This window comes from Pleurodeles waltl, chromosome 9, assembly GCF_031143425.1.
Source record: "Pleurodeles waltl isolate 20211129_DDA chromosome 9, aPleWal1.hap1.20221129, whole genome shotgun sequence".
NCBI lineage: Eukaryota > Metazoa > Chordata > Amphibia > Caudata > Salamandridae > Pleurodeles > Pleurodeles waltl.
Genome location: NC_090448.1, coordinates 1,180,060,554 through 1,180,077,149, shown reverse-complemented (window position 1 = coordinate 1,180,077,149; position 16,596 = coordinate 1,180,060,554). Strand labels below are relative to the sequence as shown.

Genomic DNA, 16,596 nt, shown 5'->3' with positions numbered 1-16,596 from the left:
ACATGCATGGCTCCGAACGTCTGGATTTAAACCAGAGATTCAGCAAGCAGTTCTCAATATGCCTTTTAACGAAAAAGAACTGTTCTGTCCAGAAGTGGACACAGCGATTGAGAAACTCAAAAAAGACACGGACACTGCCAAAGCCATGGGCGCACTCTACTCCCCGCAGAGCAGAGGGAATTACAGCACATTCCGTAAAACACCCTTTCGAGGGGGGTTTCGGGGTCAGAGCACACAAGCCAGCACCTCACAAGCAACACCGTCCAGTTACCAGGGACAGTATAGAGGAGGTTTTCGGGGACAATATAGAGGAGGGCAATTCCCTAGGAATAGAGGAAGATTTCAGAGCCCCAAAACCCCTACTACTAAACAGTGACTCACATGTCACTCACCCCCTCCACACACCACCAGTGGGGGGAAGAATAAGTCATTATTACAAAGCATGGGAGGAAATCACTACAGACACTTGGGTTCTAGCAATTATCCAACATGGTTATTGCATAGAATTTCTACAATTCCCTCCAAACATACCACCAAAAGCACAAAATTTGACAAAACATCATTCCAACCTCCTGGAGATAGAAGTGCAGGCACTATTGCAAAAGAATGCAATCGAATTAGTGCCAAACACACAAACACAGGAGTTTACTCACTGTACTTTCTGATACCAAAGAAGGACAAAACGCTGAGACCAATCCTAGACCTCAGAGTAGTGAACACTTTCATCAAATCAGACCACTTTCACATGGTCACACTACAAGAAGTATTGCCATTGCTAAAACTACACGACTACATGGCAACTTTAGACCTCAAGGATGCTTATTTCCATATACCAATACACCCATCGCACAGGAAATACCTAAGGTTTGTATTCAAGGGAATACATTACCAATTCAAGGTACTGCCTTTCGGATTAACAACCGCACCAAGAGTCTTTACCAAATGTCTAGCGGTAGTCGCTGCACACATAAGAAGGCAGCAAATACATGTGTTCCCATATCTAGACGACTGGCTAATCAAGGCCCATTCGTTAATAGAGTGCTCAAATCACACAAATCATATCATACAAACCCTCTTCAAACTAGGGTTCACCGTCAACTTCACAAAATCCCAAATTCTGCCGCGCAAGGTACAACAATACCTAGGAGCCATAATAGACACATCAAAAGGAGTAGCCACTCCAAGTCCACAAAGAATTCAAAATTTCAACACCATCATACAACGCATGTATCCAACACAAAGGATACAAGCAAAGATGGTACTACAACTCCTAGGCATGATGTCTTCATGCATAGCCATTGTCCCAAACGCAAGACTGCACATGAGGCCCTTACAACAGTGCCTAGCATCACAGTGGTCTCAAGCACAGGGTCATCTTCTAGATCTGGTGTTAATAGACCGCCAAACTTACCTCTCGCTTCTGTGGTGGAACAACATAAATTTAAACAAAGGGAGGCCTTTCCAAGACCCAGTGCCACAATACGTAATTACAACAGATGCTTCCATGACAGGGTGGGGAGCACACCTCGATCAACACAGCATACAAGGGCAATGGAACGTACATCAAACAATACTTCATATAAATCACCTAGAACTTCTAGCAGTTTTTCAAGCACTAAAAGCTTTCCAACCAATAATAGTTCACAAATACATTCTCGTCAAAACAGACAACATGACAACAATGTATTATCTAAACAAGCAAGGGGGGACGCACTCCACGCAGTTAAGCCTGCTAGCACAAAAGATTTGGCGTTGGGCAATTCACAACCAAATTCGCCTAATAGCACAATTTATACCAGGGATCCAAAATCAACTCGCAGACAATCTCTCTCGAGATCACCAACAGGTCCACGAATGGGGAAATTCACCCCCAAATTCTGAACACTTATTTCAAACTCTGGGGAACACCTCAGATAGACTTGTTTGCGACAAGGGAGAACGCAAAATGCCAAAACTTCGCATCCAGATACCCACACAAACAGTCCCAAGGCAATGCCCTATGGATGAACTGGTCAGGGATATTTGCTTACGCTTTTCCTCCTCTCCCTCTCCTTCCTTACCTGGTAAAAAAACTCAGTCAAAACAAACTCAAACTCATATTGATAGCACCAACTTGGGCAAGGCAACCCTGGTACACAACGCTGCTAGACCGATCAGTAGTACCCTGCATCAAATTGCCCAACAGGCCAGATCTGTTGACACAGCACAACCAAAAGATCAGACACCCAGATCCAGCATCGCTGAATCTAGCAATCTGGCTCCTGAAATCCTAGAATTCGGGCACTTACAACTTACCCAAGAATGTATGGAAGTCATAAAACAAGCCAGAAGGCCATCCACCAGGCACTGCTATGCAAGTAAATGGAAGAGGTTTGTTTGCTACTGCCATATTAATCAAATACAACCATTACACACAACTCCAGAACATGTAGTGGGTTACTTGCTTCACTTACAAAAATCTAACCTGGCTTTCTCTTCCATTAAAATACACCTTGCAGCAATATCTGCATACCTGCAGACTACCTATTCAACTTCCCTATATAAGATACCAGTCATTAAAGCATTCATGGAGGGCCTTAGGAGAATTATACCACCAAGAACACCACCTGTTCCTTCATGGAACCTAAATGTTGTCCTAACTAGACTTATGGGTCCACCTTTTGAACCCATGCACTCCTGCGAAATACAGTTCCTAACCTGGAAGGTGGCATTTCTCATCGCCATTACTTCCCTAAGAAGAGTAAGCGAGATTCAGGCGTTTACAATACAGGAACCTTTTATACAACTACACAACAATAAGGTCGTCCTAAGGACCAATCCTAAATTTTTGCCAAAGGTTATTTCACCGTTCCATCTAAATCAATCAGTGGAACTTCCAGTGTTCTTTCCACAGCCAGATACCGTAGCTGAAAGGGCACTACATACATTAGATGTCAAAAGAGCATTGATGTATTACATTGACAGAACAAAAAACATCAGAAAGACTAAACAACTATTTATTGCATTTCAAAAACCTCATGCAGGAAACCCAATATCAAAACAAGGTATAGCCAGATGGATAGTTAAATGCATCCAAATCTGCTACCTTAAAGCTAAACGACAGCTGCCCATTACACCAAGGGCACACTCAACCAGAAAGAAAGGTGCTACCATGGCCTTTCTAGGAAACATCCCAATGCAAGAAATATGTAAGGCAGCCACATGGTCTACGCCTCACACATTCACCAAGCACTACTGTGTAGACGTGTTATCCGCACAACAAGCCACAGTAGGTCAAGCCGTGTTAAGAACCTTATTTCAAACTACTTCCACTCCTACAGGCTGAGCCACCGCTTTTGGGGAGATAACTGCTTACTAGTCTATGCAAAACATGCGTATCTACAGCGACAGATGCCATCGAACTGAAAATGTCACTTACCCAGTGTACATCTGTTCGTGGCATCAGTCGCAGTAGATTCGCATGTGCCCACCCGCCTCCCCGGGAGCCTGTAGCAGTTTGGAAGTTACCTTCAACTATTTATATATGTATCATCTCAACCTTAAATAAGTGCATACTTAGTCACTCCATTGCATGGGCACTATTACTACAATTCAACTCCTACCTCACCCTCTGCGGGGAAAAACAATCGAAGATGGAGTCGACGCCCATGCGCAATGGAGACAAAAGGAGGAGTCACTCGGTCCCGTGACTCGAAAGACTTCTTCGAAGAAAAACAACTTGTAACACTCCGGCCCAACACCAGATGGCGAGCTATGCAAAACATGCGAATCTACTGCGACTGATGCCACGAACAGATGTACACTGGGTAAGTGACATTTTCATTCAGGATTTACAATGATGTGTACAGATACCTTCTTGGAACTCACAGATTTGACCTTCGCGCATGTTTCACCCCATTTTCATATGTAAATGAACTTAGTGCGGTTTTGCTTCCCTTGGCCTGTTAAGGCAAGTTTCCCACCAAGTGCATCAGGTCACTGCAGACAAGACAGTAAACCCTATGAGTGTCCACTATTATTATAAGGCCTACCCCAGGTCAATATCTAAGCATTCAGAGTCCCCTCTGCGACAGGCTACGTGTCCTGACATTGAGCAGGACCCTCCTAGGGCGCTGTCCCTGCAGTGTGGGTCAGTCCTATGAGATCTGCAGTATGAAGGATGTCCTTTTAAACATGTATTACATGATGATTGTTAATCTTTTCCCTGCTGTTTACTCTGTAATAACTTTCTTCCTCAGCGGAAAAGCTGAAAATTCTTCATGCACTCTGTGGAAAACTCCTAACTCTGGTCTCTACAAGGGACTTCATTGAGGACTACATGGAAATACTGAGACAGTCAAAGCAAGAATTTCGAGAACTGAAGGCCGAGCAGAACCGACGGGAAAGAGGGGAGGCTGCTGCAAAGTAAGTATAGCCCCAGCCTCCTCCTGAGCAAAGCGTAGGACAGATGCGCTTCTTCCATCAACAGGGCCGTGAGCTGGAGCACTGGGCCTAGAGCGGGCACCAGGCTCCTTCTCACTGTAACTTCACCAAGGCCCATCTTCCGGTCACACGGGTTACATCATGCACCACTACCCCATCCCTCGGTCACTGGGCCCATACCTGGAACACCTTCTTTCCGTCACATGCTTGATAACGGTAGCTTATCTCATCAAAGGGCTGTGCTTGGAACAGCGTTCCCTGTCCGGTGTAGTAAATCCCTGTAGCCCATCTTCTGTCACGTGGCCCATTTCAGCCGCCCATCCGCAGGTTATACTGTCCAGATCAGAAGCCCCTCTTTTTGGCACTGGGCCCTGAAATATGTCTATTAGTAAGGAGGGCTAGAAGTGAGGCCCCTCATTTTTTTAAGGGGCCAGTATTGGTTCCCGTTTTTGTAGCTGCAGTGCCATTACCTGTCATGTAGGGCCAGTTGCTGGAATCACATAACCAGAAGCTGGAGTGCACCTTCCTGGCACACTGTCCAGAGCTTGGCACCCTGACGTGGAGCCTGTTTCCTGACACAAGGCTTGAGTTGGAGACCAAAGTCCTCTCACAGAGACCAGAGCTGGCACACCTCCAATGGCGCTCTGCCCTGAGCAGTCTTGACAAGGGGAAAAGTATAGGCATAGTTAATAGGAAAATCTTGCTAAAAATGCTGTCGCTCTTGTTAACGTAAAGTAGCTGCTAGCAAATGTTACAAGTAGATGACACATAAGCTCCTTTCTGCATTGCAAGACCTTTGTGCCCTGTAGCCACTCTTGGGGCCACAATTGCTAGTCAATCATTGGGAGATCTGAACGCTTCACAGTGTTGCTTCTACTGTAGCCCGCTGCCTTGCCCACTCCTTTACTCTGTGTGAGGGTATGCTTCAGGGCTTTATGATCTGCTACAGTTTGCAAAACTGTTCTTTGTAGACCAATATTGTATAATTTATTCGTCATGTCTGTCCACTTCTAGGTAAATCCAGGCTTGGTGACAGGTTGGCAAAGGGTTAGTCATACCATGGGTGGCTGTAGATGCCCATGCTCTACATACTCCTGCCATAGAGGGGTGGGCTCGAACAGAACTTGTTTTTCTTTGAAGAAGTCCACAGCCATGGGATGTCCTGTGACTCCTCCTCTAGTCCGCAATGTGGATGGGCTGCACCCTGTATTGTTGTTCCATATTCTAGTTCAGACATGGACAAGGGCACTTTACAAGCTCTTTGAAGATGTCCTGAGCTGCTTATTCTCATATCCTGGAGTGAGAGTCCAGGAATTCCCTTACTAGTGGACAGGGGCTTATTCCAGAAATCCCAAGGTGCTCTTTTAGGGGTTAGTGTCGTCGAGCAGCAATAGGCTTATTAGAGAGGAGTGAGACATCTGCAAATACACAATCAATAAATAAGACACACTATTCAAGGAGATCCACACCAATTTACAAAAATAACAAGTATCGCTGTATATATGATTAGGTACCACAATCAAAACGATCAGGTAAGAATGTTTTGCAAGAAGAATATTTGTAGATTTCAAATGTGCATTTTTCAGAAGCGGCAATGATATCCTATGGAGAGAGAAGCAAGTACTGCATTTGGGTATAGTACAGCAACCTATGGGACCAGTCTCCTGGACTTAAGGTAAATATTGGTCACAGATCAGAACCACACCAACCGGTCACAACAGAGGAGGCACTGGGGCAGCCAGTTGCAGAGGTGTAGTACGGCGTCAGGTGCCCAATGTTAGTTAGCAGGGACCGGTCCAGTTGAAAAGAGGCTACAGGCTTGAGCAGAAAGTCCAGTCAAGGGGAACCAGCAGGTTGGTTCAAGTCTTGAGATGCTCAAGGATGGAGGGACACCTTTGGTCCTCTTCTCCACTGGCCTACTAGGGCGACTGTTGCAGAGGTGTCCTGAGGCGTCATGTTTTCTACACAAGGACCACTTGCGGTTGAGGGGGCCTTAGGCGAAGGCTGCAGACAGTGTTGGGGAGTCCATAGTGGGCAAATCCAAGGTGGGCTTAGTCTCTATAGGGTGGGGGACCACGTTGGCACCATTGGGCCACTGCAGCTCGGGCTAGGTGGCACAGGTGTGGTGGTACTTTCAGGTGTTTTTTTGTGGTCCGGAGTCCTCTCGGGTATCTTGGGGTGCCTGCAAGATGCAGTGAAGCAGCTCAGCTGCACCACTGGAGTTCTTGGGTCTTTTGGAATACAGGTAGTCCTCCCAGGCTTTTGGAGGCATGGTAGCTTGCAGAACGAGTCGACTTTGGTGCAAATTGGTGGGAACAGCAGACTAATGGCAAAGGTGTGGGGCCAAGTTAGGTGCTTCTTCCTCAGGCTTTGCTTTTGTAGCTTGTGAGTGTCCTTCGTAGGTCAGCAGAATCTGCTTTCCTGGTGACCGGGGCTCCCCTAAATACTGCATTTATGGGATTGTAGGGTAGTAGCCAATAGGCTACTTACCCCCTGGGGTCACTACACTCCCTATATGAGCACTTCCTGTGGGAAGTTGGCATAGCCCTGTCACAGAGTTCCTACATCTGCTAACACCAAGATGGCAGATTTCTGAATGTTGTTCCTACATCAGGCAGCTCACCTTAGGGGTGTGACCCACCTGAGGGGTGGGCACACCTCCCTAAATACTAAATGTCCCGCCTGTCTAGGTGTCAGATCGGCCCTGGAGCAGGGGGAGGGTTGGGGGGGTGGATTTTGAAGCCCCTTGCCTTGGAATACAGACTTACAGTCATCCTGTTGGGTAGGGTGGTAAATCCCTATCCCAAGAGCAAAGGCTTTCACTGTTGGAGGGTCACAATCGTGTCTGATCGTGGCAGACTGGCTCAAACTAGTCAGTTCGCACATGCTGGTAGTTTGTAGGTTTTCAGGGGCCACCTCTACGGGGCCCTCTGGGTGAATAGATTAGTAAATCCATCACTGGCATCAGTGAGGGTTTATTATTACGATATGTCTGATACCAAACATCCATAGTTTCTGTGAAGTCATCGTGTAGCTGTGGAACTCGTAGTGACCAGTGTCCAGCACATGTACTTAAAATGCCTTCCCTGTTTACTCACTATAACTAAGAATCTACAAAAACATAGCAAGGGCATATCTGCTTGTACAGATATGTCCTCCCATGCAATATAATACACCCTGCCTTATGTCTGTCAGGCCCGGTGTAGGGGTGACTTACGTATATTGCATGCAGCCATGTCGTGTTTTCACTTTTAGCAGCTCCAAGACTCGCAGTCTGCATATGCTAGGTGAGGGGTCCTGGAGGGTGGCACAATACATGCTGCAGTCCTTGGGGACCCTCTTAGGTCCCCATGCCCTACGTACCAGGGGTACCATTTACTAGTGACTTACAGGGGAGCCAAAGGTATTACTAATTGGGGAACAGTTGTTCAGTTTTGAGGGAAAGAGACCTGCATCATGTGGCAGGTAAAAAGTGGTGGTGACAGTGTCAAAAAGGAGCACTTTTCTACATTGAGCATAGCAGGAACTGAACTGTGCACTCAGTTTAAGGGAGTGCCTCTACTAAGAAGTCCCTCTCTTACGCAGGAGATACTTATCCAGCTTGTAGTGGGGAGCTTCCCTAAGGGATAGCATGGCATGGAGTGTTATCTGGTGGGGAAGGATTTTCTGGGTGTTGTAGGAAAGTACCCTCTTTTTGGCATTGTTCCCCCACTTTTTGCCTGCTGTCAGTGTTTTGACAGTTTTCACTGGGATCCTGCTAACCAGGACCCCAGTGATGGTGCTCTCTCCCTCTAAATGTGGTTGCTTAGGACTTTGTACACACTACAATTGGTACACTGGTGGCCCCCAGACAAATCCCTAGTATGTTAATTAGGTACCCAGGGTATTGGGGCACAAGGGGTTCCCCATGGGCTGCAGCATATATTGTGCCACCCATGGCAGCCCATGCAAAATGTCTGCAGGCCTTCCATTGCAGCCTGTGTGAAAAGGTGCATGCACCCTTTCACTGCAGGTCACTGCACCAAGTCACTGTAAGTCACCCCTATGGTAGGCCTTCCTAGCCCAGAAGGCAGAGTGAAGGTACCGGTGTGTGAGGGCACCCCTGCATGAGCAAAGGTGCCCCTACGAACTCCAGCTCCATTACACTTGACTTCATATGTGGGGGAAAGCCATTTTACCTGTGTCCAGCTCCTTAATGGTAAATCCAAACCTGGGCATGTTTGTTATCAAACATGTCGGAATCATACCCTAATATTGTTGCCAGTATTGGTTGTATGATTCCATGCACTCTGGGGGCTCCTTAGAGGACCCCCAGCATTGCTCCTACCAGTCTTCTGGGGTTTTCTGGGCAACCTGCGCTGCTCCAACCCCTCAGACAGGTTTCTGCCCTCCTTCTGCTTGACTAGCTCAGGCAGAGGAAGGCAGAACGAAGGATTTCATGTGGGAGAGGGAGGTAACACCCTCTCCCTTGAAAATAGGTGTTACCTGGCTTGTGAGGGGAAGCCTCCCCAAGCCACCGGTATGCTTTGAAGGGCACATCTAATGCCATCTTTGCATAAACCGGTTTGCACCATTCCAGGGACCCCCGGTCCCTGCTCTGGCGTGAACTTGGCAAAGGAAAGGGGAGTGACCACTCCCCTGTCCATCACCATTCTAGTGGTGGTGCCCAGAGCTCCTGCAGGTACCCAAATGATTATGCCATCTCGAATCCAAGGTGGGCAGAGGCCCCTGGGAGTATGTTAGTGGCCAGGTCAGGCAGGTGACATCACAGCCACCTCCTGATAGGTGGTCACCCTGCTAAGTGACCAACCCCCCTTCCTGGGATATTTAGGGTCTCCCTCTTGGGTGGGTCCTCATATTCAACATGCAAAATTCCAGCAGGACTCCTCTGCATAGTTTACTTCATCTTCTGTCTACTGGGATTGCAACTAGACCCTCCAGGAACCGACAATCTACAACTACAGCATCGACTCTGCTCTGCAACATTGCTTTTCCAGCTCCTTCCAGCAACTGCAACATTTCCCCGGCTGTGAGTCTGAGCCGACCAGTCTTCAGCCTACACAAGAAGTAAAGAAGGATTCTCCCTTGGAGGGAAAGGAGGCTGCCTGGATCTTCTCTCCTCCAGAGCTGCGTGGATCCTGCATCACAGGTGGTGGTCTTGAGTGGTCCCCTTTGTCCTCTCTACCAGCTGTCCAACTTGGGAGATGGTAGGCCCTTGCCTCTCCTTGCAGGACAGTACCCATGTGCACCGGGACTTGCAGCTACCAAGGCTTGTTAGTTCCTCCTCCAAGGGATCTTCAGGCTCCCTGTAGCCCTGCCTCTGGCACTCCTTTCTGCAAAGCACAGTCTCCTGCTTGCTGCTCCAGCGATGTGGGATTTCTCTTCAGGTGTGAGTGGGCCCCACTTGGACTCCTGTGCCTGCTGGCAGTGGGCTGCCTCCTCTTCTTGTGACTCTCCCAGCTGCTGAGGGCCACTCCAGACACCCTCCTTGGGTGGAGTCCCCTGGACCTTGCTGGTCCTCTTCAGCCTTGCAAACCACCTTCTGTCTCTTGCATTTGCCAAGGCTTGTTGGTGCTTTTCCAGTACCATTATCCAACTGTATCTCGACCTCTGACGTGGGATATCACTTGCATCACTTCTGGGACTCCTTCAGTTCCTTTGCTGCACTGCTGACCTTCGTCCACCGTCGACCTGGTCCTGCATCCACAGAAGGGTGGGTAGTGGCTCTTGTCACAGCCTGACATTGCATCACGAATTGGACTTGGTCCCCTTCCTTTGCAGGTCCTCTTCTATCAGGATCCACCTTTGGGGTCTTTCAGTCTTAGTTGGGTCTTGCACAATACTTTTCCAAAGTCCTCCTGTTAGTTTTGGGGAAAACCAGGTACTTAACTCCACTCTCCTGGTTGCTGGGGGGTCACTCTGGTACTCGCCTCTTGGCGTTCCTAGTTCCTTCAGCTCCCCTCTACTGATTCCATTTCCTTGGGTGAGGGGAGGAGGGGAATTGTCTGTCACATTCCTCCTTTTTAGTATATGGTTTGGCCCTCCCCTAGGGCCCTCTCTATTTGCTACCAATGGCTTTCTATGTTATTTACTGATTGCTAATGTGTGTGTGTATATAATAGTGTGTTTAGTTACCTCCAGTTGGGGGGGATTGCCTATACAGTATTTTAGTTTGTGTTGTCCAAAATGGCCCTTTTTTTAGCATATAGTGTCTGTTATTCTCCTCCAGCATTCTCCTGGGTAATACATCTGATAGTCTACACTGACTTTGTATGGAAAACGACTTCCAGTGATGAACACTATGCAGTTATTTTCCTGGACTTTTAAAATATTTTTTTTTGAAGGTGTTCCAGGGTCTGCACAGGCAGCACAGAATTAGTCAAGGTTTAGGACTTCAATGAAGATTCCTACAATGTAACTTTTCCTTCTCTTCCAGGAGATCCTCATCAATAGTCATAAACACTGGATATGGGACCCTGGAGCGCATACAAACACATGTATGAAATATATATATATATATATATATATATATATATATATATATATATATATGCTCGATGGCATGTGTAGCTGCAGATACACATGCTGTGCACATCCCGCCATCTGGTGTTGGGCTCGGAGTGTTACAAGTTGTTTTTCTTCGAAGAAGTCTTTTCGAGTCACGAGACCGAGGGACTCCTCCCATTTCGACTCCATTGCGCATGGGCGTCAACTCCATCTTAGATTGTTTTTTTTCCGCCATCCGGTTCGGACGTGTTCCTTTTCGCTCCGTGTTTCGGGTCGGAAAGTTAATTAGAATCTCGGAAAAATCGTCGGTATTGTTTGCGTTCGGTATCGGGTTAGTTACAACAGATCGACACCGAATTAAGAGCAGCTCCGGTGGCCCTTCGGGTTTTTTTTTCGATCCCCGTCGGGGCCTGGTCGGCCCGGCCACGTGTCTCTTCAAGGCTGATGGAATGGACCCCATTCCGCTTCTGTCCAAAATGCCATAACAAGTATCCATATACAGATCAACACCTGGTCTGTAACTTGTTTGTCACTAGAACACAAGGAGGATACTTGTGAGGCCTGTCGAGCGTTTCGGTCCAGAAAGACACTCGGGGACCGAAGAGCAAGAAGACTGCAAATGGCGTTGGCGCCGACAGGACCAGGGTGTTTCGAGGAGGAGGAAGAAACATTCTCCATCCAGGATTCGGACTCGGAGGAGATCGATCCCGAAGAAATGCTGAAAACCGTGAGTAAGACGTCAAAACAAAGAACTCACGAAAAGACTACTAAAGCCCAGGGGACGCCACCGCCAACAGGCCATGGCTTAACCCGAAAAATAGGTGACTGTCCATCGGCACCGAAAAAGGGCGAGCTGGTGTCGAAGTCATCCGACTCCGGTCGGGATACCGGCACACAGCAATCTCGGGCCAAAGAGAGTGGCTCCGAAAAGATTTGGCATCGAGACAGCGGCACAGAAATGGGTCGGCACCGAGAGGGCACTATGCCGAAAGTAAAAAAGATTTAGTCAGAGCCGAAAAAAGCAGCCGAAAAGGTTTCGGTACCGAAACATCCGGCCTCCGAACCGAAAATAAGTTCCTATTCAGAGGAACAATGACTGTCCTCACAAATGAAGACACACAGATTCCAACAGGAATTAGAGACAATAGAGCCAGATCACACGCAAAGACGGCTCTTTATTCAAAAAGATACAGGGAAGATCAGCACTCTTCCTCCAATCAGAATGAAACGAAAACTTGCCTTCCAAGACAAGGACAAACAGCCACAAGCAAAAGTGGCTAAACAAGTAACACCACCACCATCCCCACATCACTCTCCACAACCATCACCGGTAGCCACTCCACCAATGATGCAATCCCCAACTCATACGGGGATGAGTCAAGATGACCCTGACGCATGGGACCTTTACGACGCACCAGTGTCAGATAATAGTCCTCAATGCTATCCAGCGAGACCGTCGCCACCAGAGGATAGTACAGTCTACGTTCAAGTGGTATCAAGAGCAGCAGTATTTCACAATGTCAGCCTTCACTCAGAACCCATTGAAGACGACTTCCTTTTTAATACACTGTCGTCTACGCACAGTCAATATCAAAGTCTGCTGATGTTGCCCGGAATGCTAAAACACTCCAAACAAGTGTTTGAGGAGCATGTCAAAGGGAGAGCCATTACTCCAAGAGTAGATAAAAAATATAAACCGCCACCAACAGACCCAGTGTACATCACACAACAGCTATCACCAGACTCTGTTGTAGTTGGAGCAGCGCGCAAAAGAGCCAATTCTCATACTTCAGGAGACGCGCCACCTCCAGATAAGGAGAGTAGAAAATTCGACGCAGCAGGCAAAAGGGTGGCGGCACAGGCAGCAAACCAGTGGCGTATTGCAAATTCGCAAGCTTTTTTAGCCAGATATGATAGGGCCCATTGGGATGAGATGCAACACCGTATTGAACATTTACCAAAGGAGTTCCAAAAAAGAGCGCAGCAAGTGGTAGAAGAGGGACAAAATATCTCCGATAATCAAATTCGATCAGCATTGGATGCTGCAGACACAGCTGCTAGAACTGTCAACACAGCAGTAACAATAAGGAGACATGCATGGCTGCGTACATCAGGATTTAAACCAGAGATATAGAAAGCTGTGCTGAATATGCCATTCAACGGACAGCAGTTGTTTGGGCCGGAGGTGGACACTGCAATAGAAAAACTTTAAAAAAACACTGACACGGCCAAAGCCATGGGCGCACTCTACTCCCCGCAGAGCAGAGGCTCATTTCGAAAGACACAATTTCGAGGGGGGTTTCCAGGGCAGACCACAGAAGCCACAACCTAACAAACAAAGCCCACTTACCAGAGCCAGTATCAGCGGGGAGGTTTTCGGGGACAATATAGAGGACGACAGTTTCAAAGAAACAGAGGAAAGTTCCAAAGTCCCAAAACAAACAGTGACTTCAAGGTCACAAATCCCCAACACAACACCTGTGGGGGGGGAGACTAACCAAGTTTTACACACATTGGGAGGAAATAACAACAGACACTTGGGTCTTAGCAATTATCCAGCATGGTTATTGCATAGAATTTCTCAAAATCCCTCCAAACGTCCCACCGAAAACACACAGTATGTCAAAACAACATATAGATCTTCTAGGACTAGAAGTTCAGGCATTGCTACAGAAAGAAGCAATAGAATTAGTACCAAAAGAACAATTAAACACCGGAGTTAACTCACTGTACTTTGATACCCAAAAAAGACAAGAGCCTGAGACCTATACTAGATCTCAGAACATTAAATACCTACATCAAATCAGACCACTTTCACATGGTTACTCTACAAGACGTAATCCCACTGCTCAAAGAACAAGACTACATGACAACACTAGACCTAAAGGATGCATATTTCCATATACCGATACATCCTTCACACAGAAAGTACCTAAGGTTTGTATTCCAAGGGATACATTACCAATTCAAGGTGTTGCCATTCGGAATAACAACTGCGCCAAGAGTTTTTACAAAATGCCTAGCAGTAGTAGCTGCACATATCAGAAGGCAGCAAATACATGTGTTCCCATACCTAGACGATTGGTTAATCAAAACCAATACGCTAAAACAGTATTCAAAACACACAAAATATGTCATAGAAATACTACACAAACTAGGTTTCTCAATCAACTACGCAAAGTCACACCTGCAGCCGTGTCAAACACAGCAATACTTAGGAGCAACAATCAACACAGCAAAAGGGATTGCTACTCCAAGTCCACAAAGAGTTCAAACATTTCACAATGTAATACAGGCCTTGTATCCAAAACAAAGAATACAAGTCAAAATGATAATGAAACTACTAGGCATGATGTCCTCATGCATAGCCATTGTCCCAAATGCAAGGTTACACATGTGGCCCTTACAACAGTGCCTAGCATCACAATGGTCACAAGCACAGGGTCAGCTTCTAGATCTGGTGTTGATAGACCGCCAAACATACATCTCGCTTCAATGGTGGAACAGTATAAATTTAAACCAAGGGCGGCCTTTCCAAGACCCAGTGCCACAATACGTCATAACGACGGATGCTTCCATGACAGGGTGGGGAGCACACCTCAATCAACACAGCATCCAAGGACAATGGGACATACATCAGAGGCAGTTTCACATAAATCACTTAGAACTGTTAGCAGTATTTCTAGCGCTGAAAGCATTTCAACCCATCATAACCCACAAATACATTGTTGTCATGTTGTCTGTTTTGACAAGAATGTATTACCTAAACAAACAAGGAGGGACACACTCAACACAGTTGTGTCTCCTAACACAAAAATTATGGCATTGGGCGATTCACAACCACATTCGCCTAATAGCACAATTTATTCCAGGGATTCAGAACCAGTTGGCAGACAATCTCTCTCGATCACCAACAAACCCACGAATGGGAAATTCACCCCCAAATACTGAACACTTACTTCCAAATTTGGGGAACACCACAAATAGATCTATTTGCAACAAAGAAAAACTCAAAATGCCAAAACTTCGCATCCAGGTACCCACAACATCAGTCTCAGGGCAATGCGCAATGGATGAACTGGTCAGGGATATTTGCGTACGCTTTTCCCCTTCTCCCACTCCTTCCATATCTAGTAAACAAGTTGAGTCAAAACAAACTCAAACTCATACTAATAGCACCAACATGGGCAAGGCAACCTTGGTACACAACACTACTAGACCTGTCAGTAGTACCTCATGTCAAACTACCAAACAGACCAGATCTGTTAACACAACACAAACAGATCAGACATCCAAATCCAGCATCACTAATCTAGCAATTTGGCTCCTGAAATCCTAGAATTCGGACACTTAGACCTCACAAGAATGTATGGAGGTCATAAGACAGGCTAGGAAGCCTACCATTAGACACTGCTATGCAAATAAGTGGAAAAGTTTTGTTTATTACTGCCAAAATAATCAAATTCAACCCTTACACGCATCTACAAAAGATATAGTAGGATACTTACTACATTTGCAAAAATCAAAACTAGCTTTCTCTTCCATAAAAATACATCTTACTGCAATTTCAGCTTACCTGCAAATTACGCACTCAACTTCATTATTTAGGATACCAGTCATAAAAGTGTTTATGGAAGGCCTAAAGAGAATTATACCACCAAGAACACCACCAGTTCCTTCATGGAACCTCAACATTGTCTTAACACGACTCATGGGTCCACCTTTTGAGCCCATGCACTCTTGTGAAATGCAATACTTAACGTGGAAAGTTGCATTTTTAATTGCCATCACATCTCTAAGAAGAGTGAGTGAAATTCAAGCATTTACCATTCAAGAACCATTTATTCAAATACACAAAAATAAAGTTGTTCTACAGACAAATCCTACATTTTTACCAAAAGTAATCTCACCGTTCCACTTGAATCAAACGGTAGAATTACCAGTGTTCTTCCCACAGCCAGATTCGGTAGCTGAAACAGCACTACATACATTAGACATCAAAAGAGCACTAATGTACTACATTGACAGAACAAAACTAATTCGAAAGACAAAACAACTATTTATTGCCTTTCAAAAACCTCATACAGGAAATCCAATTTCAAAACAAGGCATTGCTAGATGGATAGTTAAGTGCATTCAAACCTGCTATCTTAAAGCAAAGAGAGAGCTGCCTATTACACCAAATGCACACTCAACCAGAAAGAAAGGTGCTACCATGGCCTTTCTAGGAAATATTCCAATGACTGAAATATGTAAGGCAGCCACAATGTCTACGCCTCACACATTTACTAAGCACTACTGTGTAGACGTGTTATCTGCACAACAAGCCACAGTAGGTCAAGCTGTACTAAGAACTTTATTTCAAACTACTTCCACTCCTACAGGCTGAACCACCGCTTTTGGGGAGATAACTGCTTACTAGTCTATGCACAGCATGTGTATCTGCAGCTACACATGCCATCGAACGGAAAATGTCACTTACCCAGTGTACATCTGTTCGTGGCATTAGTCGCTGCAGATTCACATGCGCCCACCCGCCTCCCCGGGAGCCTGTAGCCGTTTAGAAGTAGATCTTGAACATTTGTACATTTGTAAATATATTACTTTAAAATTCATTATATACATACGTATTCACTCCATTGCATGGGCACTATTACTAGCATACAC

At 46.2% G+C, this 16,596-nt stretch overlaps 1 protein-coding gene across 1 annotated transcript in view; it reads left to right on the top strand.

The window, feature by feature from the left end:
- BAZ1A (bromodomain adjacent to zinc finger domain 1A) overlaps positions 1-16,596 on the top strand; it is a 318,920-nt gene that overhangs the window by 166,222 nt on the left and 136,102 nt on the right. Inside the window, exon 14 of the mRNA XM_069209108.1 lies at positions 4,239-4,404. Within this exon, the coding sequence (XP_069065209.1) occupies positions 4,239-4,404 (166 nt within the window). The remainder of the gene's footprint in view (positions 1-4,238; positions 4,405-16,596) is intronic.